This window comes from Bombina bombina, chromosome 3, assembly GCF_027579735.1.
Source record: "Bombina bombina isolate aBomBom1 chromosome 3, aBomBom1.pri, whole genome shotgun sequence".
In the NCBI taxonomy this organism is placed as follows: domain Eukaryota; kingdom Metazoa; phylum Chordata; class Amphibia; order Anura; family Bombinatoridae; genus Bombina; species Bombina bombina.
In genome coordinates, this window is record NC_069501.1 from 298,553,065 (window position 1) to 298,578,349 (window position 25,285).

General features: G+C 36.8%; 1 protein-coding gene across 1 annotated transcript in view; it reads right to left on the reverse strand.

The window, feature by feature from the left end:
* The window catches only part of SMS (spermine synthase), a 417,092-nt gene extending 392,037 nt beyond the window's left edge, over positions 1-25,055 (reverse strand). The window contains exon 1 of the mRNA XM_053706374.1: positions 24,866-25,055. Coding sequence (XP_053562349.1) covers positions 24,866-24,914 — 49 coding nt within the window. The 5' untranslated portion in view covers positions 24,915-25,055. The remainder of the gene's footprint in view (positions 1-24,865) is intronic.
* Between the last annotated feature and the right edge of the window lie 230 nt (positions 25,056-25,285).

A 25,285-nucleotide genomic window follows, 5' to 3' on the forward strand; every position in this document is an offset into this window, starting at 1 on the left:
CACCTACCTGATTTATATGGGTTACGTTATACGCACCACAAAGATCAACTTTTGTGATAACTGAAGCACCCTTAATTACTTCAAAGAGTTCCAAGATCAGGGGCAATCAGTACAAATTCTTTATAGTAATTTGACTAAGTCGCCTTCCTTTTCCACAAAAATTAAGCCAGCCCCAGAAGGGGAAGATGAGGGACAAATAAACCCACATGTAAGGCTATCCTGAATATATTCATCCAATACCTTCTGTTCAGGCTAAGAGAGGGGGGTAGGTTTTTCCCTTGAGAAAAGGTTCTTCAAATATAAGATCAATTGGGCAGTTGTAAGAGCGATGTAGAGGCAACACTTCTGCCTTCTTTTTGCAGAAGATATCCTTATAGTCAGCATATTCTTTGGGCAATGATGGAATACATTCCCCACATTAGCCAGCAGTGAGTCATACTGCATAATAGTAGGTGAATGTAGGGCAGGAAATCCCAGAAGTTTAGCTCGCCCGAGGACCAATCAATCTTGGGTATGCTGCTGCAACCAACGGAATCCTAGAATATTTGGACAGAAGGGAGAGTCGATAATAAAAAAGTGACCTTCTCTATGTGCATTAGCCCAATTTGTAGGGTTAAAAGTGCACATTCAAACTCTATGATGCCTGTTCCTAACAGCTAACCACATAGAGTGGTTACTCTGATGTTTCTTCTCTTTTGAAGATAAGTCTAAGAAAATGTCTGCGGCTCCCAAGTCCACAAATGCTTCACAGGCCACAAAGGATTTTTCAAGAAGTAGGAGTGCTTGAAGTAGGATTTTGTCTTAGAGGAATCATCATCCATAAGGTCTAACCCAGCTCCTCAGACAAGTTAGATCCTCCCTTTTACTGATCAAGTAGGACAGGAGGTTCCCAATGTTCCCTTTCTAAGTTTATAGGCACTGCTGCATGTTCGAACTGTATCACAAGTAAAGCTTCTAATGGAGATTGGAAGCAGGAGTCAGATGAGAAGTTGGACAAATTAATCTATGAGCTTGTTCATGTTCCTGCATTAATTCATGACATTTAACAGAGTCATATGCATAAATCAATATAGGCTTCCAAATCCCTGAGAAGATCTGTGTAGACCAACTCATCTTTTATTCAGTCTGACAGACCCTTACGAAAAGCTGCTTATAATTTTATTGAATCCCAACTCTGACACCAGCGCGCAAACCTCAACATCATACTGTGTCACAGTTGTGTGCCCTGTTGGATATTCAGGAGAGAACACTCAGCTGCAGTGGACCTGCCATGCTCATCAAAGATTGTCTGAAGTGATGATAGGAACTTTTCAGTATCATGCAGGAGTGGGTTGTCACGTTCCAAATAAGAAGAGACCCAAGCTAGGGCCTGCCCTTTAAGAAGCAAAATGACTTAAGTCCTCTTAGCAATAGAGGAGGAATAGGTTTCAGGATGATTTCTAAAATTTATGCGAAACATGTTCAGAAAGCCTCTACAGTACGGTTCACTCCTGAATTTTTCAGGCACAGAGATAGCAGGCGGCAATATAGGAGCTTGAACTGGTACCAGAGACTGAACAGGGGTAGTACGGTCATGCAGTAAGGTTTTAATCATATTAGTAAGTTCATCCAGCTTGGAATCCAGGGTTGTGAGGCGAGTCACTTGGTATGGCCTTCACCAACTCAGCCAGGTCCATTGACATTGTTGCCCATTTTTTATATGTAAGGTACCGCAGCAAGTAAACCCTCTGCTAATTACTGGCCACTGGTCAGTTGGAGGGTTCCCAAGCGTTGGTAAAGTTCGTAGTGGAGAAGTGCTTGGCAAGGACATAGTGGAACAGGCAAGGTTGGTAACAAGGCACAAAGAGGTAATTCAAGAAAATAGTGGAGACAGTCAAGAAGTAGATACACATTTCAGATTTTGGAGAAGAGTCACCAAGCAGCGGATACTGCTATCAACTCCAGTACTTCCAGATCGCTGGAAATGCAAGTTAAAAAGCAGCGGTCATAAGACTGCTGCTCCTTAACTCGTACACCACCTCTAAAGCGCCGGACAGCAATAAGCCAGATTGGGTTGATTAACACCCCCTGCTAGCGCCCGATTGGCCGCAAATGTGCAGGGGGTGGCATTGCACAAGCATTTCATGAAGAAATGCTTGTGCAATGATAAATACCCTGTCGGCATTTATTGATGTCGGGCAGACATGATCCGCTAGAGCGGTTCATGTCCGTCTGATAAATGATAAATTGGCCCCATCATCCCACTCCATCTTGGAGGTAATGTTTTGGCAAATGGATTATGGGAAAGTGGGATGATTAAAGCTCTGGAATATAGGGATGTTTTTGTCTCTTACTGGAATAGAGTGTTATCCCACGGGATGTCTCGTGGACATCATATGTGGGATTACACGCCATTCCGGTAAGAGAAAAAAAATGCTTCATATAGAGCATATCATTTTTAACAACTTTACACTTTACTTCTGTTAACAAATTTGCTTTATTCTAGTTATACTTAGCTGAAGGAGCAGCACTACACAACTGGGAGCAAGGTGAACAAACTGGGTGCACCAATGACATGAGGCATATATGTGCAGCCAACATCAGCAACTAGCTCCCAGTAATGCATTGCTGCGCCTGAGCCTACCTAAGTATGCTGTTGAATAAAAGATTTCAAGAGAACAAAGCACATTATATTATAGAAGTCAATTGAAAAGCTGTTTAAAATTAAAATCTAAATCATGAACGTTTCATTTTACTGTCCCTTTAAAATAGCACAAAAGCTGTTTAACAGCTTTCAGTGCTTGTTTGGGGTCACTATTAAGGACAAATGTGAAACACCAACTATGACATCCCTTATAACCCTTGATCCAAAATTAACTATTCCCCAAACACTCAAAATACAACCCACAAACTGGAGGTGACATCGCTGCTTATCAGGCATGTAAATAAGCTACCAAACTTAAAACCATCTAAAAGGCACAAAAACTCTGCATTGTTCTTTCATGATTCAGATAGAGCACTGATGTTTGAAAAACTTTCCAAGTTACTTATATTATCAATTTTGCTTTATTCGCTTGGCATCCTTTATTGAAGGAGTAGCAACGCACTACTGGGAGCTAGCTAAACACATTGGTAAGGCACTGAAAAGAGACGTATATGTGCAGCCACCAATCAGCAGCTAGCTCCCAGCTTCTGAACCCACACAGGTATACTTTCAGCAAAGGATACCAAAAGAACAAAGCAAATTAGATAATAAACTAAATTGGAAAGATGTCTAAAATTGCATGCTCTGTCTGAATCAGGAAAGAAAAATGTCGGGTTTCATTTCCCTTTAAGCAAAAAAAAAAAAAAAATTATATAATAATAATAATAATAATAATAATAATATTAATAATAATAATAATGCATTGGAAAAACTCTCCCACTGCAAGTGTCATGATCACACTTCCAGTTTTACTTTTAAAGGACCCAAATATGAACACACTGCATGTCAGCTAGCCTAGAAGCAAATGTATAAAGTTGAAATGCATAGAACACATATTTAAGAAAATATGGAAGTATGCAAAGGTAATTGCCAATAATTTTTCAAAAGTAAAAAAATGTATTTATGAAATATAGCTACTTTATTTTATATCTGTGTTAACAAAATAAAGTGCTCCATGTAACATCAAGGAAGATTTTAAAAAGCCAGATCTCACAATAAGGAAGGAGATGCTAACATATTATATTTATCTAGTAGTCACAAAGACAATAAGACAAAAATGGGTAACAGGCTTGCGTGGCATTTACCTTTAGAGTCCGTGCACAACAGTATCCCAAAAATATTTTTCAACAATACCTTTGTAAGAGCTGATTTAAACCAGAGATCCGCCATACCATGCACTCAAAAGGTTATGTGAACAATATTTTATTTAGCCCCAATGATGCCATTGTATATAAGTCAAATACATTTTCCTCCTGAATAATAGGTTCTTAAATTCCCCTCCCCTGATGATCTCAATACATGATTAATGGGCATGCATCTTAGATCCATTCTCTACAAAGGCCACAATGTGCTCTCTTTTGTTGTGTTTAAATAGTCAATTTAAAGTATGCAATCTGTTCCTTAAGGGGGAGGTTCATTTTTATCCACATGTCTTTCAGTAGACACACCATTACAATATATAGCATCATTCTTTATGTGTACATCAATCTGTGTTTCAGGTTAATGATCTTCAAACTCAACAGATGACAAACACCTATCCAATATGTAGCACCCTGCACTTATACTAAAGAACCTCAGCTAATTAGATTCTATGGGATCTGGGAAAGCCAATAAGTCATTGAGGTTCTTGCCCCTCTTGACCCTTACAAAGGAATTGAAAGCCACACCAAAACTCGAAAAAATGTTGCAATGCTAGTAAATTGACTTTTTTTTTTTTACAATTTCAACAGTACTAAAACAAACAGGTGTACACACACACAAATATGTATCATTAGGTTAGGTTCTTCATTTCAACATTAACTTATTATGAGCCCTGGAGATACTTTGCACCTCTGGCACATTTCTTGTATTTCTTTGTCTTCTAACACCTCCTGAAATAATTATATTTACCCTAGTGAGTTGCCTTACATGCAAACTATCAAAAAGATTCTTCTAAAGAAAACTGAAGGCTACTAATTAGCAAGTTCCATTTGTTTCTTTGATGTATACTATAAGGCCACAAGTATGGGGACAGCCCTACTAATTATTGAGTTTCAGGTGCCTCTTCCACACCCATTGCTAGCAGGTACAAAAAATTCAGCACATAGCTATGAAAGACAAACATTGACAGTAAAATGGGTCATATGAATAGCACAATGGCTTTAAAAGTGGGTGCTACCTTTGCACTACTAGATATGCCCCCAATCAAGTGCTATTATTGTGAAGTGGAAGGACTCTAGAAGCAAAAGTGCAGCTTTTGTAAACTATGCAAACTTACAGAGTGGGGCTACTGAGTGCTGAAGGGTGTAATGTGTAAAAAGCGCCTCTTATCTGTTGAATCACTAAGTACATAGTTTGATTAACACTACCACTGGAAGAAACATCAGATTAAGAACTGTGCATTGAGAGCTTCATGAAATGGGTTTCCATTGACGAGCAGCTGTACACAAACCTTACATCAACGCCAATCGCCAGCTGTAGTGGTTTAAAGCACTCCCCCACTGGACTCTTTAGCAGTGGAAATGTGTTCTTTGGAGTGATGAATCATGATCTGATCAATCTGATGGAAGAATCCAGTAGTGGTGAATGCCAGAAGATCACCACATACTGGAAGGCATAGTAGCTGCTGTAAAGTTTGCAGGAGGAGAGATAATGGTCTGTGTCTGTTTTTAAGGGTGTGGGCTAGACCCCTTAGTTTTAGTTAAGGAACATCTATCTTAATGCTACATAAGAAATTGGGTGCTTCCAACTTTGTGCTTTCCTGCTCCAACATGAATTTCCATTTCACCCTGTGAACAAAGCGAAGTTAATGAAGACTTATTTGGACAAGTTTGGTGTGGAGGAACTCGAGTGACCTACACAGAGCCCTGACCTTAACCCCAATGAACAACTTTGGGGTGAACTGAAACAACAAATGGGAGCCAGACCTTCTCATCTAATATCAGTGCCTGACCCCACAAATGCTATTTTGGCTGAATGGACACAAATTCCCACAGAAACACTCCAAAATCTTGTGGTTGTGGAAAACGTTACCAGAAGAGTGGTGGCTCTTGTAGCCACAACTCCATATTAATGCCTATTGATTTGGAATGGGATGTCCAACAAGTTCATATAGATGTGATAGTCAAGGTACTTTGTTGATAGCCATAAATTAAATATTTTCCCAAATTTTAATAACTCCATTAATCCTCCCAAAAACAGAAGAAAAAAAAAATCATATGTATAATGTAATTTAAAGCAGAGAGAAAACTCAGTGATCCCTCATAATTTAACAACCATTCACAAAGGATGGAACCACAATGGACCCATAGATGCATCTTTAAAGTAATAATAATTATAACAAAAATAAATAAAAATAACCTTTATTAAAAGGTTAAAGTAATTGTGCTCAGAACATTTCATCAAAATATTTATAGTTATTATTAATCATTATCTAATTAATACACCTGGCATTTCAATGCTTCCCCAAAAGTAATGTAAAAAAGGCTAGAAACATTAAATGTAACCAATATAGCCTTATCATTAAGCAATGATTAAAAGCACTCAACAGCCTTGCTTCCAACTATATTTCTTCTCTCATCTCTAAATATTCTCCAACCGTCCTCTGATCTACGTCTCTCCACTCCTATTATCTCTTTGTCCCTCTCACACCTCCAAGACTTCTCCTGTCCTCTGGAACTCTGTACCCCACCCAGACTGTCTCCAACCTTGTATAACTTCAGACTCCCTTTGAAAACCCACCAATATCAAGAGGCTTACCATCTTTCTCCTCTCACATCCTACCCAAAACAAATCTTGAACTGCTTTGACTCACTTCTGCAACTACAATCCACATGATAAGTTACCCCAAACCTTATGTCACTGCACCTTCAACCTGTAGATTGTAAGCTCTTCGAAGCAGAGCCCTCCTCCTCCTGTACTAGTTTTGTTTGTTATGTACTTGTATCTTATCAAAAATCTTTTCATTGTATACCCCTCTCTCTGTACCAAGCACTACAGAAGTTGGCAGCACTATACAAATAAATGATGATGATAATTAATAATAATAATAATAATAATTACTACTACTAAGTTGGAATGTGATGGACTTTGGTCTTAAAATATCTCCCTTACCACAGTAAACACCGCACCATATGCACTTCCACACCAATCCACAATTTATTAAGATTAAAATATGGTGTTAAGGCCCTTAGAGAGTAATCTCTCTTTTGCCTCCATCAATACATTATTCTTTTAATATATATTGTTTTCTGTTGACTATGTACATATAGGAACTTTTTTCCTGCTGCCATCCCTTCTAACCCACCTTTGTTTCTGTTATCGGAAACTACACAGAAATGCTTTTCTTCCCAAGTAGAATCTTTCCACTCCTCACTGTCACTATTCCCACTACTCTCCCTGTAATCATTTCTGCCTGATATCCCATTTTCTGGTTCTACAATTTCATTCTGAATTCTACAGTAAGCCACATTTAAACAATATATTGTGTGTAAAGTCAAGTGTGGCTCCAGCTTTCAAAAAAAATTAAAATAATAATAATAATAAAATAAAGAATCATATAACCAAACAGTATCTTTTAAATAAAAGTAGTTGTCACCTGATAATCAAATATTATGTGGTGCTATAAGGACACATTAGTACACAGAAACCCATCTACACTCCCAGATGCATACCCCCCAACTGTCCCGATTTTCGCGGGACAGTTCCGATTTTAGGGGTCTGTCCCCCTGTCCCGGGTTGCTAGCCATCTGTCCCGATTTTCCCCATGCGTTAAAAATATATATAAATAAATATATATATATATATATATATATATATATATATATATATATATATATATATATATATATATATATATATTAAAGAGAAGGAAAATAGGGGAAAAGGGAAATTCAAGATGGCGCAACACTCTTAATACAATATCCGAGATAGGTGATGTTTGGGTCAATGTGTTAGGGATGACCTATTACTCAAGTGATATGTACATAGTATAATGTGTAATGAGAATAATTTTGACAAGTTGTTTGTTAGTTAATAAATGTCTTAAAGTTCTGTTGGTTGGTATATGACCAATTTAGAGCCTACAGACCTGTAACGTAAAAATATACAAACACTTGAAATTGCCTATAATACTTGAAAGTTGGCAACGGATTATTGAATAAATAAATAAATTAAAAAAAAAAAAATAATAAAAATGCCTGCAATTGATATTTAGCAGTTAGAATAACTACAATTTAAAATGGATTATGATAGTAATAATTGTGGTTTTGTGAAAACGTAGTATTGGCTGTCAAACAGTATTGAAACAAAAAGGAAGTCCTTAAAAAGTTCAAAATTATAATCCAATAGGGCAGATGAACATCTATAACAGTAGATGCATGCAAAAAAATTCCAAAATAATTAAACAGGATATATCAATGAATCCACGTTCCACAACGAACCCGTTGGGAGTATACTTACACTCCGTTACCTCAATCTCATGAGGTAAGTGCCGCGTAGTGTATAAGTAGTTCTTCCTCTTGGTGTCTGTGGTAACGTGGAGCGGTGTCCTTTTTCGATCCAGAGATCCCTTTAATAATCTCTCCCGAATGGTATTTCATCCAGCAACAGCTGCACAGGAAGTGCTGGATGAAATACCATTCGGGAGAGATTATTAAAGGGATCTCTGGATCGAAAAAGGACACCGCTCCACGTTACCACAGACACCAAGAGGAAGAACTACTTATACACTACGCGGCACTTACCTCATGAGATTGAGGTAACGGAGTGTAAGTATACTCCCAACGGGTTCGTTGTGGAACGTGGATTCATTGATATATCCTGTTTAATTATTTTGGAATTTTTTTGCATGCATCTACTGTTATAGATGTTCATCTGCCCTATTGGATTATAATTTTGAACTTTTTAAGGACTTCCTTTTTGTTTCAATACTGTTTGACAGCCAATACTACGTTTTCACAAAACCACAATTATTACTATCATAATCCATTTTAAATTGTAGTTATTCTAACTGCTAAATATCAATTGCAGGCATTTTTATTATTTTTTTTTTTAAATTTATTTATTTATTCAATAATCCGTTGCCAACTTTCAAGTATTATAGGCAATTTCAAGTGTTTGTATATTTTTACGTTACAGGTCTGTAGGCTCTAAATTGGTCATATACCAACCAACAGAACTTTAAGACATTTATTAACTAACAAACAACTTGTCAAAATTATTCTCATTACACATTATACTATGTACATATCACTTGAGTAATAGGTCATCCCTAACACATTGACCCAAACATCACCTATCTCGGATATTGTATTAAGAGTGTTGCGCCATCTTGAATTTCCCTTTTCCCCTATTTTCCTTCTCTTTAATACATATTTTTCCTACCCAGTCAACTGTTCTTGGGGGCACAGTTTCCCTTTGGGTAGATATTCATAGGCAGCACATCTACCACTCCATTCTCTATAAAATATATCTATAGGGTGTTTTTCTAGCGCCATTCCTACGCCCATCTTTCTTTATATATATATATATATATATATATATATATATATATATATATATATATATATATATATATATATATATATATATATATATATATATATATTTTATTTATTTTTTTAATTCTATTGGGCCTATACTCAGAAGCAGCTGGCTTTGATCTCACAGGATTAGATACCTGTTAGATTCCCTGTGGAATGGTGGAAAAAAGGAATGGTGTGTGGGTTAAGCAGGAGTAAGAAGGCTGTATACACTCTGACCATGGGTAATGGTGACCTACCTCTGGTAGTGATGATGTCTAACCCCTGGTGATAATACTAGAATGCCTTCAGTTTTATACAATGAGCAGTGCTAATACCATGGTAACGAACAGTGGCAGCCGCAGAATGCCAGCTAATGTGCTTGCCAACCCAAGGACCCCATACAATGAATTACAGATACCCATATATGATGTAGTGTGTGTGTCTACCTGTATCCATAACTGTGTGTGTGTGTGTATCTGTATGTATAAGTTTATGCTATGTAGTGTGTGTGTGTCTGCATGTATAAATGTAAGCTATGTAGTGTGTGTATCTGCATGTATAAGTGAATGCTATGTAGTGTGTGTGTGTGTGTGTGTATATCTGCATGTATAAGTGTATGCTGCATGTATAAGTGTATGCTATGTAATGTGTGTGTATAGTATGTAGTGTCTGTGTATCTGCATGTATAAGTGTATGCTATGTAGTGTGTGCATCTGCATATGTAAGTGTATGCTATGTAGTGTGTGTGTGTGTGTGTATCTGCATGTGTAAGTGTATGCTATGTAGTGTGTATGTATCTGCATGTATAAGTGTATGCTATGTAGTGTATGTGTATCTGCATGTATAAGTGTATGCTATGTAGTGTGTGTGTATCTGCATGTGTAAGTGTATATGCTATATAGTGTGTATGTATCTGCATGTATAAGTGTATGCTATGTATTGTGTGTGTATCTGCATGTATAAGTCTATTCTATGTAGTGTATCTGCATGTGTAAGTGTATGCTATGTAGTGTGTGTATATCTGCATGTATAAGTGTATAGTATGTAGTGTCTGTATCTGCCTGTATAAGTGTATGCTATGTAGTGTGTATGTATCTGCATGTATAAGTGTATGCTATGTAGTGTGTGTGTGTGTGTGTGTGTGTGTGTGTGTGTATCTGCATGTGTAAGTGTATGCTATGTAGTGTGCTACTGTGCATGTTTGCTGACTTCTAAAGGCCAGAATCTAGAATATTAATGGGGAATGCAGAGAGCAGTTTTAAAGAATTTATTATTAAATGTCCAATTAAGACACAAATATTTAGCAATGTCTTTGCAAAGGCTAATTAAATACATAGCCCACATAGCCATACCAGTGGTTTGAGCTTGTGTTTGATTTGCTGCCTAAGTGTATTAAAATATATGACTTTATTTAGAATTTTATTTATATTACTTTGTTCTCATGATCTTTTTAAGCCCCGCCCACATTTAAAAAAAAATTGCCATGGGGGGGGTGTCGCTCTTTTGAATTTTGAAATGTTCGGAGGTATGCAGATGATAAACCAGTGTGGAGTACTCCTGAACAGTGAAGCCCATACAGCACTTCATAAAAAGGCTGTTAGCAGTTTTTATTATTTATTAGACCCCATGGCCAGTGTTTCAGTCCTGGTGTGAGCTTGTCAAAGGACCAAGGTCATTATATATAAAAAAATATCTCTAGATAGAAGAAGTGTCTTCACATTATTTTATGAGATTTATTGGGGGGGGTTAAAGAAAAATGTTACTAATGTCATTCTAAAATAAAATTAAATTGCACCTGATCATTTACATTAAAAGGGACAGTCTAGTCCAAAATAAACTTTCATGATTCAGATAGAGAATGTCATTTTAAACAACTTTCCAATTTACTTTTATCACCAATTTTGCTTTGTTCTCTTGGTATTCTTAGTTGAAAGCTAAACCTAGGAGGTTCATATGCTAATTTCTAAGCCCTTGAAGGCCACCTCTTCTCTCAGGGTATTTTGACAGTTTTTCACCACTAGAGGATGTTAGTTCTTGTGTGTCATATGTACAACACTGTGCTCACGCACGTGGTGTTCCAGAGAGCCAGCTCTGATTGGCTGAAATGGAGGTCTGTCAAAAGAACTGAAATAAGGGGGCAGTTTGCAGAGGCTTAGATACAAGGTAATCACAGAGGTAAAAAGTGTATTTATATAACTGGGTTGTTATGCAAAACTACGGAATGGGTAATAAAGGGATTATCTATCTTTTTAAATAATACAAATTCTGGTGTAGACTGTCCCTTTAAGTTGATTAATTGGAGAATAAAGTAATTTTTAAAGATTCATAATTTATTGCAGCAGTTGAAAACGTGCATTGCAAATAAGCTGCAGACAAAAATTTCTCTTGAATAAAGTTAATTATTTTTCTCTTGGTGTAACATCACAGGGTAAAAATTTAATAATAAAAAAGTTGTATTGCCAAAAAAAATGTTTAAATTCAGGAGTCAAAACTTTGCAGACTGGAAAAAGCAAGGGGATGGGGTTAAAAAAAAACACCTGAGAGAGTCAGCACTGATCCATATTTAACTGTTCTCTTAAAACAATGCTTTGCTCTGGATGCACTGTGTTAAAAACTTACACAGTGCAGCCAGAGCACAGCTCTTTATGAAGAGAACAGCCAAATCCCTAACAGTTCCTGCATGTCACATTATTTCTGAAGACATGCTACATTATCTGCAATGATATCTCAGATTACAGCATGTTCTTCCTAGGGGGCAGAGCAAAAAACTTTTAGTCCACATCATTTTAAAATTTAAAAAAAGCTTAATTTCTTACTTAACTGCTTACATTTGAAATGAACACTGCACTAATGAAATTTCCCAGCTCTACATATATGTATGGCAAGGAAGGCTAAGGTTAGGATGCAAAAGAGATACTGTATCAGCACTATTGGGCGTATTATCTATTGATCAACAGCTGTAACTAAATTTAAGCTAAAATGCACATATAGCATCTGGTTCATCATGGTATTAAACCGAATCAATATGACATGCCCATATTGATTAGGCTATTAATGTCAACACCAATAGTAAACTAAATGAATTGAGCAAACATTCATTTGTTAGAGTTTTTTATTTCATTACAGCTACAAGAAAAAATAAGAATCAAGCAACATTGGCTACGAATACCAGTAGTGTTACATTTGTTGTTCTAAAACATTTTTTTAAGCAATGTCCTAGATGTCATTTGTGGAATATTGTACAAAATATTTAAAATGGAACATGTGAATATTATATAGTAAGAACTGTTAAAAAATATAAAAAAACTGCATGTTCTATTTCATTAGAAGATGTCATTTTTGCACATGCAACACTGAAATGTTATGTGTTTAACAACAAAGTACCATTCCAGAACAGCAGAACAATGCTGGTCCTAAGCAGATACAGCCAGTAAGCCTATCCACAGCCATAGTTGCGCAAAACAAAATAGAACATCATTTTCTGCACTGCGTCTCTTTAACCATAAAACAACAAAAACAATATCTCATGCAAAACATTTTTTAATTTCTCACATTAGCAGTTCTCTTCATTTACTCTAAAGGGTTCATTTATGTGGGACTGAGGTCAGCTTACTACATTTTTTGCCTATTAAGAAAAAATGGATATTATTTTAGAGTAGTTCCGAAGTCGACAATGAGCCAACGACCCAAAAACTCTTATACAGGGATTGACAAATAAATTCACAATTCTATTTTAAGAAGCAGAACATGATTATACATTAGGGAGGAAAAGAAAACACCACCGTTCTCAACAAATAAAAGACTTCACTAACCAAGTCGATCCAACAATAGGTGGGCAAGCACCAGCATACTAAATTGGCTATAGCATATTTGAAATAAGTAGCAGATTATCCGTTTGAAGAAGAAAAAAATCATAATAATTCCATCACAGTTTTATTTGTCTAAATGTCACAAGCATTGCATACAGGTAGCTCAAATGGTTAAAACATCAATTTCATTTGAACAATTTAAACATGCTATAGAACTCACTTGGAGTATACCATTTATCTCCATCATGCAACTGACGCGTTTCGCTTCTTCAGAGGTGACTGGTATACCCCATACTCGCATTACAATTTATGTGCTTGTCATTCATAAACAAAACCACCCACTGGATATTATGGAGTAGATTTATCACAGGTCGAGCAGACATGATTCCCTGTAGCGAATTATGTCTGTTCAACCTCACTAAATACCGACAGCATACGCTGTCGGCATTTAACATTGCACAAGTATTTCATGTGAAATGCTTGTGCAATGCCGCCCCCTGCACACTTGCGGCCAATCGGCCGCTAGCAGGGGGTGTCAATCACCCTGATCAGAATGATTTCAGAAGGTGGCGCTGCTTCTTAACTTCCGTTTCAGGCAAGCCAGAAATGATGGGCGTAGAAAGCAGCATCCGCTGCATAATAAATCTACCCCTTAGTGTCAATTATATTTTCAATCACCTTTCTAATTTATAATTCAAAAATTTGTAGTCATATGTATCCACAACGTTTCTATACAATGTAAAACCTACATTTGGTATTTACATTTATGCACATATTACTTTTATCAATATTAAAAAAAAAAAAAAAAAATGTTCCTTCATAAATACATTTCCTTTGTTGAAGTTTGATGTGCTGTACTGTTATAAATAAGCTACATTCCAGCACTTTTATCCTCATAGAAAATTTACATAAAATATATCCATAAAATAAATTTTAACAAATATTTAAAAACCTGATAGTATTGAGAAATACACATACAAGTTTAAGTCATACTTATAAAATACTAAACCACTTCTCTAAAATCTACTGTACATTAGAGCTTGATAAGACAACTTACTATCCGATATACCCTAATATAAATAAATACCCCATCTTGCATTAAAGGATTACAAACTTTTAAAAAAAAAAATTGTAAATAAAACACATATTCTAAATAACATTTATGAAAGTAAAATTACCAACCTCAAACTCTTTCAAAATGAAGCCTCATTTACTTCTAAAACCATTTTTTATTTTTCGTCGATAACGTTATACAATCCAGCCCACTATTTTAGCACCTACGTGTATGTTAACATTAACCAATCGTTTTCGCCGCCTATGCATATCATAATACAAATTGGTACACATTCGCATGCGCACAAATACGTCACAAATAGCGCTTGAGCATTTTGTCCTACTGACATCATAATTACCAGCACCTCATAGGGAATAACGCAGGTCTAGAAGAGAATGATGCTGTTGAAGACGTTGCGCAATCTTGCGAATGCGCTTTTCAAAATTTGGCAGCCATAGTCAAACTGCGGTTTGCACACTGGATTGGAGAGCAGTGGCAGATACCCACGGAGTGGGTTCGGAAAAATTCATTTATTAGAAAGAAGATTGCCGCAATCAGGTAGGAAAGTCATAATGACATCCTATGGCAAATATGTTTATAAAAAATAAAATTAAAAAAATAAGCTAAATTACATTGAACTTACAGTGGTCCTTTAATGCCAAAAGGTTCTTTAGTTTTAAGTTGGGATATCCATTTTGCTTCCTGGTGTAACATGTCCAAATCTGTCACCTCCTCTTAGAGACATTGGAATAAAATCTACAACCTGGACCTGTAATGGATTTATATTTCCCTTTGTAGGGTGAAATACTTGGAGGGTCAGTTTTCATAGCATTCAAATGCTCCCTGACTTGATCTTTCAACATTCTATCTGTGCACTCTACATACTGTTTTTTCACAAACTTTGCATGCTTGCAACAAATAGACTATATACTTAGGCGTGCCATCATTTTTATATTTTTTACCACAGCTTTATCCACACTGACTTGAGGGAAATCTAGCTCCTGATTTTATGTGGCTAGAAGTCCTACAAGGATTATGGCCACATTTAAAAAAAGCTTTTTTTCTTTTAGCCAACAGTCCTTGGTCAATTTAGTCTTAAATGGAGAAACATACACCTAGATTACGAGTTTTGCGGTAACAGGGGTGCGGTGCTAACAAGCAGTTTTCCCTCACCGCTCACCTACAGACAACACTGGTATTACGGGTATTTACAAACCCGGCGTTAGCCGCAGAAAAGTGAGCGGAGAGCAAAATTTAGCTCCACATCTCACCTCAATACCAGCGCTGCTTACGGTAGCGGTGAGCTGGCAAAACGTGCTCGTGCACGATTTCCCCATAGGGATCAATGGGGGAGAGCCGGCTGAAACACCTGCAAAAACGCAGCGGAAAAGCTCCTAACGCAGCCCCATTGATTCCTATGGGGAAAATACATTTATGTCTACACATAACACCCTAACATGAACCCGAGTCTAAACACCCCTAATCTTACATTTATTAACCCCTAATCTGCCGTCCCCGACATCGCCAACACCTGCATTTTATTATTAACCCCTAATCTGCTGCTCCGGACACCGCCGCCACCTACATTATACTTATGAACCCCTAATCTGCTGCCCCCAACATCGCCGACACCTACATTATATTTATTAACCCCTAATGTCGCCGCCACCTACACTTATTAACCCCTAATCTGCTGACCCCAACGTCGCCGCCACTATATTAAAGTTCTTAACCCCTAAACCTAAGTCTAACCCTAACACCCCCTAACTTAAATATAATTTAAATAAATCTAAATAAAATAACTACAATTAACTAAATTATTCCTATTTAAAACTAAATACTTACCTATAAAATAAACCCTAAGCTAGCTACAATATAACTAATAGTTACATTGTAGCTAGCTTAAGATTTATTTTTATTTTACAGGCAACTTTGTATTTATTTTAACTAGGTAGAATAGTTATTAAATAGTTATTAACTATTTAATAGCTACCTAGTTAAAATAAAGACAAATTTACCTGTAAAATAAAACCCAACCTAAGTTACAATTACACCTAACACTACACTATAAATAAATTAATTTCCTAAATCAACTACAATTAAATACAATTATCTAAAGTACGGAAAAAAAAAACACTAAATTACAGAAAATAATAAAATAATTACAAGTTTTTTAAACTAATTACACCTAATCTAATCCCCCTAATAAAATAAAAAAGCCCCCCAAAATAATAAAAAGCCCTACCCTATACTAAATTACAAATAGCCCTTAAAAGGGCCTTTTGCGGGGCATTGGCCCAAAGTAATCAGCTCTTTTACCTGTAAAAAAAAGTACAATACCCCCCAACATTAAAACCCACCACCCACACACCCAACCCTACTCTAAAACCCACCCAATCCCCCCTTAATAAAACCTAACACTAACCCCTTGAAGATCACCCTACCTTGAGAAGTCTTCACCCAACCGGGCCGAAGTCCTCAACGAAGCCGGGCGAAGTGGTCCTCCAGACGAGCAGAAGTCTTCATCCAAGCCGGGAAGAAGAGGTCCTCCAGACAGGCAGAAGTCTTCATCCAGACGGCATCTTCTACCTTCATCCATCCGGCGTGGAGCGTGTCCATCTTCAAGACATCCGACGCGGAGCATCCTCTTCAATCAACGTCTTCTTACTAAATGATGGTTCCTTTAAGTGACGTCATCCAAGATGGCGTCCCTTCAATTTCGATTGGCTGATAGAATTCTATCAGCCAATCGGAATTAAGGTAGAAAAAATCCTTACTTATAGGTAAGTATTTAGTTTTAAATAGGAATAATTTAGTTAGTTGTAGCTATTTTATTTAGATTTATTTAAATTATATTTAAGTTAGGTGGTGTTAGGGTTAGGGTTAGACTTAGATTTGGGGGTTAATACATTTAATATAGTTGTGGCGACGTTGGGGGCGGCAGATTAGGGGTTAATAAATGTAGGTAAGTGGCGGCGATGTTAGGGACGGCAGATTAGGGGTTAATATTTAACTAGTGTTTGCGATGCGGGAGTGCAGCGGTTTAGGGGTTAATATATTTGTATAGTGGCGGCGACGTCCGGTTCGGCAGATTAGGGGTTAAAAAAATTATTTTAGTGTTTACGATGTGGGGGAACCTCGGTTTAGGGGTTAATAGGTAGTTTATGGGCGTTAGTGTACTTTTTAGCACTTTAGTTAAGAGTTTTATGCTACAGCGTTAGCCCATAAAACTCTTAACTACTGACTTTTAAATGCGGTACCAGGCTTGACAGGAGAGGGTCTACCGCTCACTTTTTGGAAGACTTGTAATACCGGCGATAGGCAAATCCCATTAAAAAAGGCAGCGTTGGGACCTCTCAACGCTGCTTTTTAAGGCTAACGCAAGACTCGTAGTCTAGGCGATAGTTAATTAAAGGGACTGTAAAGTCAAAATTAAACATCTGTGATTCAGACAGAGCATGTAGTTTAAAACAACTTTCCAATTTACTTCTATTATCAAATTTGCTTTGTTCTCGATATATTTTGTTGAAGAGTAAAGCTGGGTAGGCTGATAGGAGCTAAGGGGTATGCATGTGTATTAAGCAGTGTGGGGCGATGTTCTGTAATATTTCCCTACCTTGTTACGTTGTCCTACCTACGCAAGTGTTCATTTTGACTGCAAATTTCGATTTAGTCTTAGTCTTTTGCTATTTTAGTTTTAGTCATCTGAATTGTTTATGTTTTAGTCTAGTTTTAGTCGACTAAATCTCCTGTAGATTTTAGTCGACTAAAATCTAAGGGGTTGAGTTAAAGTGTAATGCATTATTTAAGCATTTCTCTATAATTTTCAGTCATTATATACTCCCAGGAGTAAACATAACATCCGTTATTTATGGTATCAAGGTTTAAACATGCAATACAGACACAGATTTAGCCGTTGTGATATATAAGGTCTTTATTAACCCCTTAATGACAACTGATGTACCAGGTACGTCCTGCAAAAACTGTCAGTTAGTGACAATGGACGTACCTGGTACGTCATTTGTCTAACAGAGTGCTGGAAGCGATTGCTTCCAGCAGCTCTCAGGGTATTGCAGTGATGCCTCGATATTGAGGCATCCTGCAATACCCTTTTACAAGCATCCGATGCAGAGAGAGCCACTCTGTGGCCCTCTCTGTACCGGTAGCGATGGTGCCGTTCGTTGGTGGGTGGGAGCTTAGCAGTGAGGCGGGTAGGCGGCCCATCGCTACCCGGTATCCAGTTCCTGCAAGTGTAATGTGCACGCCGGATGCCGGGAGCGTGCAGGAGGGTGCCTGCTGGGGCGCGCGCGCGTGATCGTGTGCGTGCGCGCGCGCAGCAACCACTGACACCAATGATCCGTAAAGTGAGAGGAAGGAAGGGAAAACCCTCAATATAAATATTAAATCTTCAAGGATCTGGGAGGGGGAGGGGGTATTGAGGGGGGGCAGCTACACTACACTACAGAAAAAGATATTGCTGTAAAAAAAAATGTTTTGGGGGGAAAACTGGGTACTGGCAGACAGCTGCCAGTACCCAAGATTGCGGCACATACGTAGCAGGGGGAGGGTTAGAGAGCTGTTTGGGGGGGTTGGCCAGGGAGGTTGGGGGCTAAGGCAGGCTTCTATCACAGATGAATACATTTAAAAAAAAAAACACCTTTTATTTTAGTACTGGCAGACTCTCTGCCAGTACTTAAGATGGCAGGGACAATTGTGGGTTGGGGGAGGGAAGAGAGCTGTTTGGGAGGTATCAGGGGGTGGGATGTGTCAGGTGGGAGGTTGATCTCTACACTAAAGCTAAAATTAACCCTGCAAGCTCTCTACAAGCTACCTTATTAACCCCTTCACTGCTGAGCATAATACAAGTGTGGTGCGGCATTTAGCGGCCTTCTAACTGCCAAAAAAGCAACTCCAAAGCCATATATGTCTGCTATTTCAGAAAAAAGGGGATCCCAGATTAGAATTTACAACCATTTGTGCCATAATTGCACAAGCTGTTTGTAAATAATTTCAGTGAGAAACCTAAAGTTTGTGAAAAAAAATTATTTAAAAAAAAGTAAAAAAAAATGTATTTGATCGCTTTTGGCAGTGAAATGGTGGCATCAAATTTACCAAAATCGGCCTAGATCAATACTTTGGGTTGTCTACTATACTACACTAAAGCTAAAATTAACCCTACAAGCTCCCTAATTAACCCCTTCACTGCTGGGCATAATACACGTGTAGTGCGCAGCGGCATTTAGCTACCTTCTAATTACCAAAAAGCAACGCCAAAGTCATAAATGTCTGCTATTTCTCAACAAAGGGGATCCCAGAGAAGCATTTACAACCATGTGTGCCATAATTGCACAAGCTTTTGTCAATAATTTCAGTGAGAAACCTAAAGTTTGTGACAAAATTTGTGAAAAAGTGAACAATTTTTTTTTACTTGATCGAATTAAACAGTAAAATGGTAGCATGAAATATACCAAAATGGGTCTAGATCAATATTTTGGGTTGTCTTCTAAAAAAAAAAAAAATATATATACATGTCAATGGATATTCAGGGATTCCTGACAGATATCAGTGTTCCAATGTAACTAGCGCTAATTTTGAAAAAAAGTGGTTTGGAAATAGCAAGTGCTACTTGTATTTATTGCCCTATAACTTGCAAAAAAAGCAAAGAACATGTAAACGTTGGGTATTTCTAAACTCAGGACAAAATTTAGAAACTATTTACCATGGGTTTTTTTGGTGGTCGTAGATGTGTAACAGATTTTGGGGGTCAAAGTTAGAAAAAGTGTGTTTTTTTTCCATTTTTTCCTCATATTTTATAAAAAAAATTTTAGTAAATTATAAGATATATAAAATAATGGTATCTTTAGAAAGTCCATTTAATGGCGAGAAAAACGGTATATAATATGTGTGGGTACAGTAAATGAGTAAGAGAAAAATTACAGCTAAACACAAACACTGCAGAAATTTAAAAATAGCCCTTGACCTTAAAGCGACACTGTACCCAAATTTTTTCTTTCATGATTCAGATAGAGCATGACATTTTAAGCAACTTTCTAATTTACTCCTATTATCAAATTTTCTTTATTCTCTTGGTATCTTTATTTTAAATGCAAGAATTTAAGTTTAGATGCCGGCCCATTTTTAGTGAACAACCTGGGTTGTCCTTGCTGATTGGTGGATAAATTCATCCACCAATAAAAAAGTGCTGTCCAGAGTTCTGAATCCCCAAAAAAGCTTAGATGCCTTCTTTTTCAAATAAAGATAGAAAGAAAATGAAGAAAAATTGATAATAGGAGTAAATTAGAAAGTTGCTTAAAATTGCATGCTCTATCTGAATCACGAAAGAAAAAATTTGGGTTCAGTGTCCCTTTAAAGTGGATGTAAAGTCAATGCTATCACACAATTTCAATTTGTTTATCATTCAAAATTAAGTTAAGTTTAATTCATCATTTTTTTTAAATGTATAATTATATCGATCTATATACTTATTTACTGTTAATCATCTTGCTCGCTTCCTCCGCCCGCCATTTTTGACCGCATTTTGAAGGTTGATTGACACTGTAGTCTACTAATAATCAATCATACCCCGTGGCGTCCAGCCCCTTTTCGGAGACGTCGCTATCTCTTTATGCGCATGCGTCTTTCTTTATGCGCATGCAAAACCAACTGCTGTTTGATTCAGAAGCGCTGCGCGTACACGATTTAAGCATACGCATAACAATGCAGCAGTCATTTGCTTCCTGGATACACAGAGAATTTAATAACGCATGCGCAAATCAGGCACTGAATGTTAAACGCATGCGCAAAAAAACAACACATCGTGAACGAGCTTTTCGAACACGTCATAGAGCGGGTGGGACCGCTCTATACGTTAGGCGGAAGAAATAAAGGAAGAAATGGATAGGAGGAGCTAGAAGCGAAAACGGAGATAAGTTTGCATTTAAAATATAATGTGATATTTTGCGAATTTTGGGGGGAAAAAATTGCGTTTTGACTAATACACTGATTATGAATTATAATTGACTCCTTGAAACGGGAAAATTTACATTCACTTTAAGGGTAAGAAAATTGAAAAATGGTCTGGTCATTAAGGGGTTAAACTTAAAATGAAATAAAACCAAGTTTCATAAACAAACAGAAGTGCAACTTTAAAATATAAAAAAAAACCTGTAAACTGTATTGGCTGTATTGCACATATTACCCAATTTAAAAACTTTAACAGTTCTCTGTTAATAATTAAAACCTGTATCAAGTAACTCAACACAACAAAAAGTTTCTGCAGCTAGCACAGGCACAGCATAACTTAAACCCATACTCGTGGGTTATTCTTATTTCTATAGGAAGAATCAATTGATTGTTCACAGATTCGAAAACTTTTGGCCAGCAAAATTATTAAATACTCCTGGAGTAAAGGTTTATTAACCTGTTTTTATTTATGGTATTAAGGTTTGAACATGCAATATAGATTTAACTGTTGTGGTATATAACATGTTTTTATCGTAATGTTGGTATATACCAGGTAGCAGTTACCCTGACAGTAAAATGAAATAAAACCAAGTTTTGTAAATAAACAAGAAGATAGCTTTCTATTTTTATTTTTTTAAAGAGCAGTAATTAGATATGGATTGATTATAAAACCTTGCATAAAGTGTTAATGTTGACAGCAAATGATTTGATTTAGTTTTAGTCATAGTCTTTTGACTAAAATGCCATTTTAGTTTTAGTCGTATTTTAGTCATCAGAATTTCTTTAGTTTTATTCTCATTTTAGTCAACAAAATTAACACTGCTACGTAACACGTACGGCCAAGCCTACATCTAGATAGAGATCTTTCATATCCCGCCATATTTATTTCAAAAGGAGGCTGATGTTAAAATAGTGATCGGATTCTGTATAATTTTCCAACCACCTTATATTTGGCTGTTTTGAGTGCAGATCTCGCTCAAGCATAAATAATTAAAACATAAATAAAAAATGTGTATAGTATTAGCTTGTGATGATAGCGTTCATTTTAGAAATTTATTTTTCAGGCTATGTAACAAAAAATAATCGATACATTTCTTTACCCTGAAAAAATACATTTATAAAATGAATGCTATCATCATCACAAGCTAATAACATACATAATATTTTTTGTTTATGTTTTAATGTTTTATGGTTGAGCGAGATCTGCACTCAAAACAACCAAATATCACCATCCGATCAATATGTTGACATCAGCCTCCATTTCAAACAGTAATGGCGGATATGAAAGTGCTCTAGCTGGCCATACGCGTTACGTAGGTAGGAAAACGTAACACAGTAGGCAAATATAACAGAACAGCTGCAGTGTTTATAACTTTGTATAAAATTGCTAAAAACAATGTTGCAAACACTACTGCCAGATGGCAAGTGCACACTCCCGATTTCACTTAGGATTACTATTTAACAAAGGATATCAAGAGAACAAGCAAAATTGAAAGAAGTAAATTGGAAAGTTGTTTAAAATGTCACTCTAATGATGTTTAAAAAGTATGTGAAACCCAACATTTTTCTTCCACAATTCAAGTAGAGCGTGCAGTTTTAAACAACTTTCCAATTTACTTCTGTTAACAAATTTGCTTCATTCTCTTGGTATAAAGTGCTCAAGGAGCAGTAATACACTACTGAGAGCTAGCTGAACACATCTAGTGAGCCAGACAAATCTGTGCAGGGACCAAATGCCAGCTAGCACCCAGTAGTGTAGGATATGTACATATCCTTGTTCAATAATGGATAACAAGAGAACAAAATACATTTGAATATAGTGAATTAAAGTTTTTTTGTTTTTTTAAATGACATGCTGTATCAAATGTATGCAAGTTTATTATTGACTTCCTTATCCCTTTAATTTTGACTTTAATGTCCCTTTAACATTACATAATTCTGCACAATGTTGTGATGGGGAGCGCTGTGATTACACAGCATCACCAGTGATGAGCTTTTGTTAAAAAGAGAGGAGCAGAAGAGGACAGCAAGGAAGGAAAGTATAGTTTTTGTTTTTTTGCCGTGCTGCAAGGAAACATTACATAATTGTGCACATAGTGCAGAATTATGCAATATTAATATTAACATTGACTGTCCCTTTATCTCCAATAGTGACTGCTCTCTTAGAAATAAAGTGGTAACCACCTGACACTATTTGGTCTCATACCTGATCTGTCTGCAAAACATTTTGATTGTTCTTAATAATATTGACAATTTCTCCATATTGTTAAATATATCTGGCTAAGAAACATACTTTTTATCTTTTTGTTTTACATTCCTCTTTCTTTCAATAGCTTGTTCCTACTTAAAGATGTTTTTTTTATTTCTAAGAGAACAACTACTGTTGGAAAGCATGTTATTTAAGGCTATTAACCCTACACTACTGATTACCACTCAGGACCCGCAGAGCACTGCGGGAGCACTAGTTACACATATGAGTTGTGCGACTAGCACAGCTGATTGGATCAGCAGTGGTTTATGCTTGAGACCAGAAGTGCTCTGCAGGTCCAGGGCAGTACTTCAACTTTGTGTTGTAGGGTTGATAGCCTTGAAATTAAAATAACATGCTCTAACAAATTAGAAAATGTATTCTTTTACTATTATGGCCCTTTATATTTACTTTCTTACAATCCCTTGGTAAGAACAGTCTTTCACAAAGGTAAAATGTGTGCATTTTCTTTCAAGCATAAACGTAACTGAAATATAAAATAAATTATAGTAAAGTGGCCACTGATACTATAGTAATCACAGATGCAAGTCACTTGAAAAGCAATATCTGTTATTAGGGGTTCAAAATGTATATGCCTCTTATATCTGGCTATAACTAATGCTGTGTATGTTAATTAATTTATTAGGGCTGATCTATTTTGAGGCTATAAAGTAACAATACCTTATGGCTTGTAAAATATCTGAAACAAGGGCCACTAATACATTTTAAAATAAAAATATGAATGCACTTTATGTTATGTATGAATGTATATATGTCATTTAAAAGATAAGATTTTCTATTGTGGCTCAGATCTGAAAGGGGAGAAATTAGACTAGAGAGATAGGATAGATAAGATAGATTTTTAATATGTTTATTTGAATAGGTCCTAGTGAGTGTTTTATTGCATAGGTGCATACCATTAAAATTCAGTTTTTTAATATTTTATAGCTGGATTTATTCTGACATGCTCAAATGACAGGTTGTTCTATACAGTAATTACAGTACAGTACCAGTGTGCATCTGGTATGGAGACACACAAAGGTCAAACTTGCAGTAAAACAGTTTAATCCATAATAAAATATTCTGATGCTTATAACCCCACCTATGTCTTCTAGTCCCACTATTGGGCCTTGAATACATTGCTCAATATAATTTATAGAGAAAATACAGCATGTCATGAAGAGGCTACACAACAGGGCCACAAATAAAAAGGGATGAGAGCAAAAGATTTGTCACCCGCTTCACTCAGATTTCAGTATTGCGAGATCTGTAAAACACAAAATTGAAGAAGGACGGTGGCACAGAGGATGGTTAAAATGAATGCAGTCGGATAATGCATGACATGGTGTAAGCATAGCAGGGTCAAATTGCCAATCACTCAGTATTGTGAGCCAATGGTGTGGGTATAACTTCCTGGGCCATCATTTGGCATAAAGAACATCAACAAATCATTAACCTATGCATGTTTTTTTTAAGTCAACAATATTACAGGTTGTTATGCATCAGACACCTCTACCTCTATGCTGCGTATAGAAAGTCATTTTCTGTCACCCTCTATTTCCTATAAGACAATGCATTGCACCCAGCTACACCTTTGCATGTTACCTGTGGCACTGAGCTGGAAGTCGAGGGTATTTTGTCGCACTGCTGCCATAGTGAGCTAGAGCCCTGTGCCATGCCTGGGGGAGGCGGCCGCTGCTGCACTGCCCTGTGTCACAGACAGACTGCGTGTGCGCTTGTCAGAGACAGACTGTATGTGTCTGCAGTGAAATGGGCTGGAAGAAAGTGCACGTATCCCCAGAAGATCCCGTACACCTCTCTCATGAACCAGCATTCAGCTTCAAGCCCACCCCTCTCCTGTCACAACCTCTCCGCCTTCTTTTGATTTAAAGGGACAGTAAAGGTTTCTAAAAACAATCCCCATGTTAATGTATTTACCCCTGAACATTACTGCTAAATATGGTTGGCAGGTTATGTCAATTGTAAAACAGTTTTCGAATTATCATTGCGTTTATTAGTTTGAAT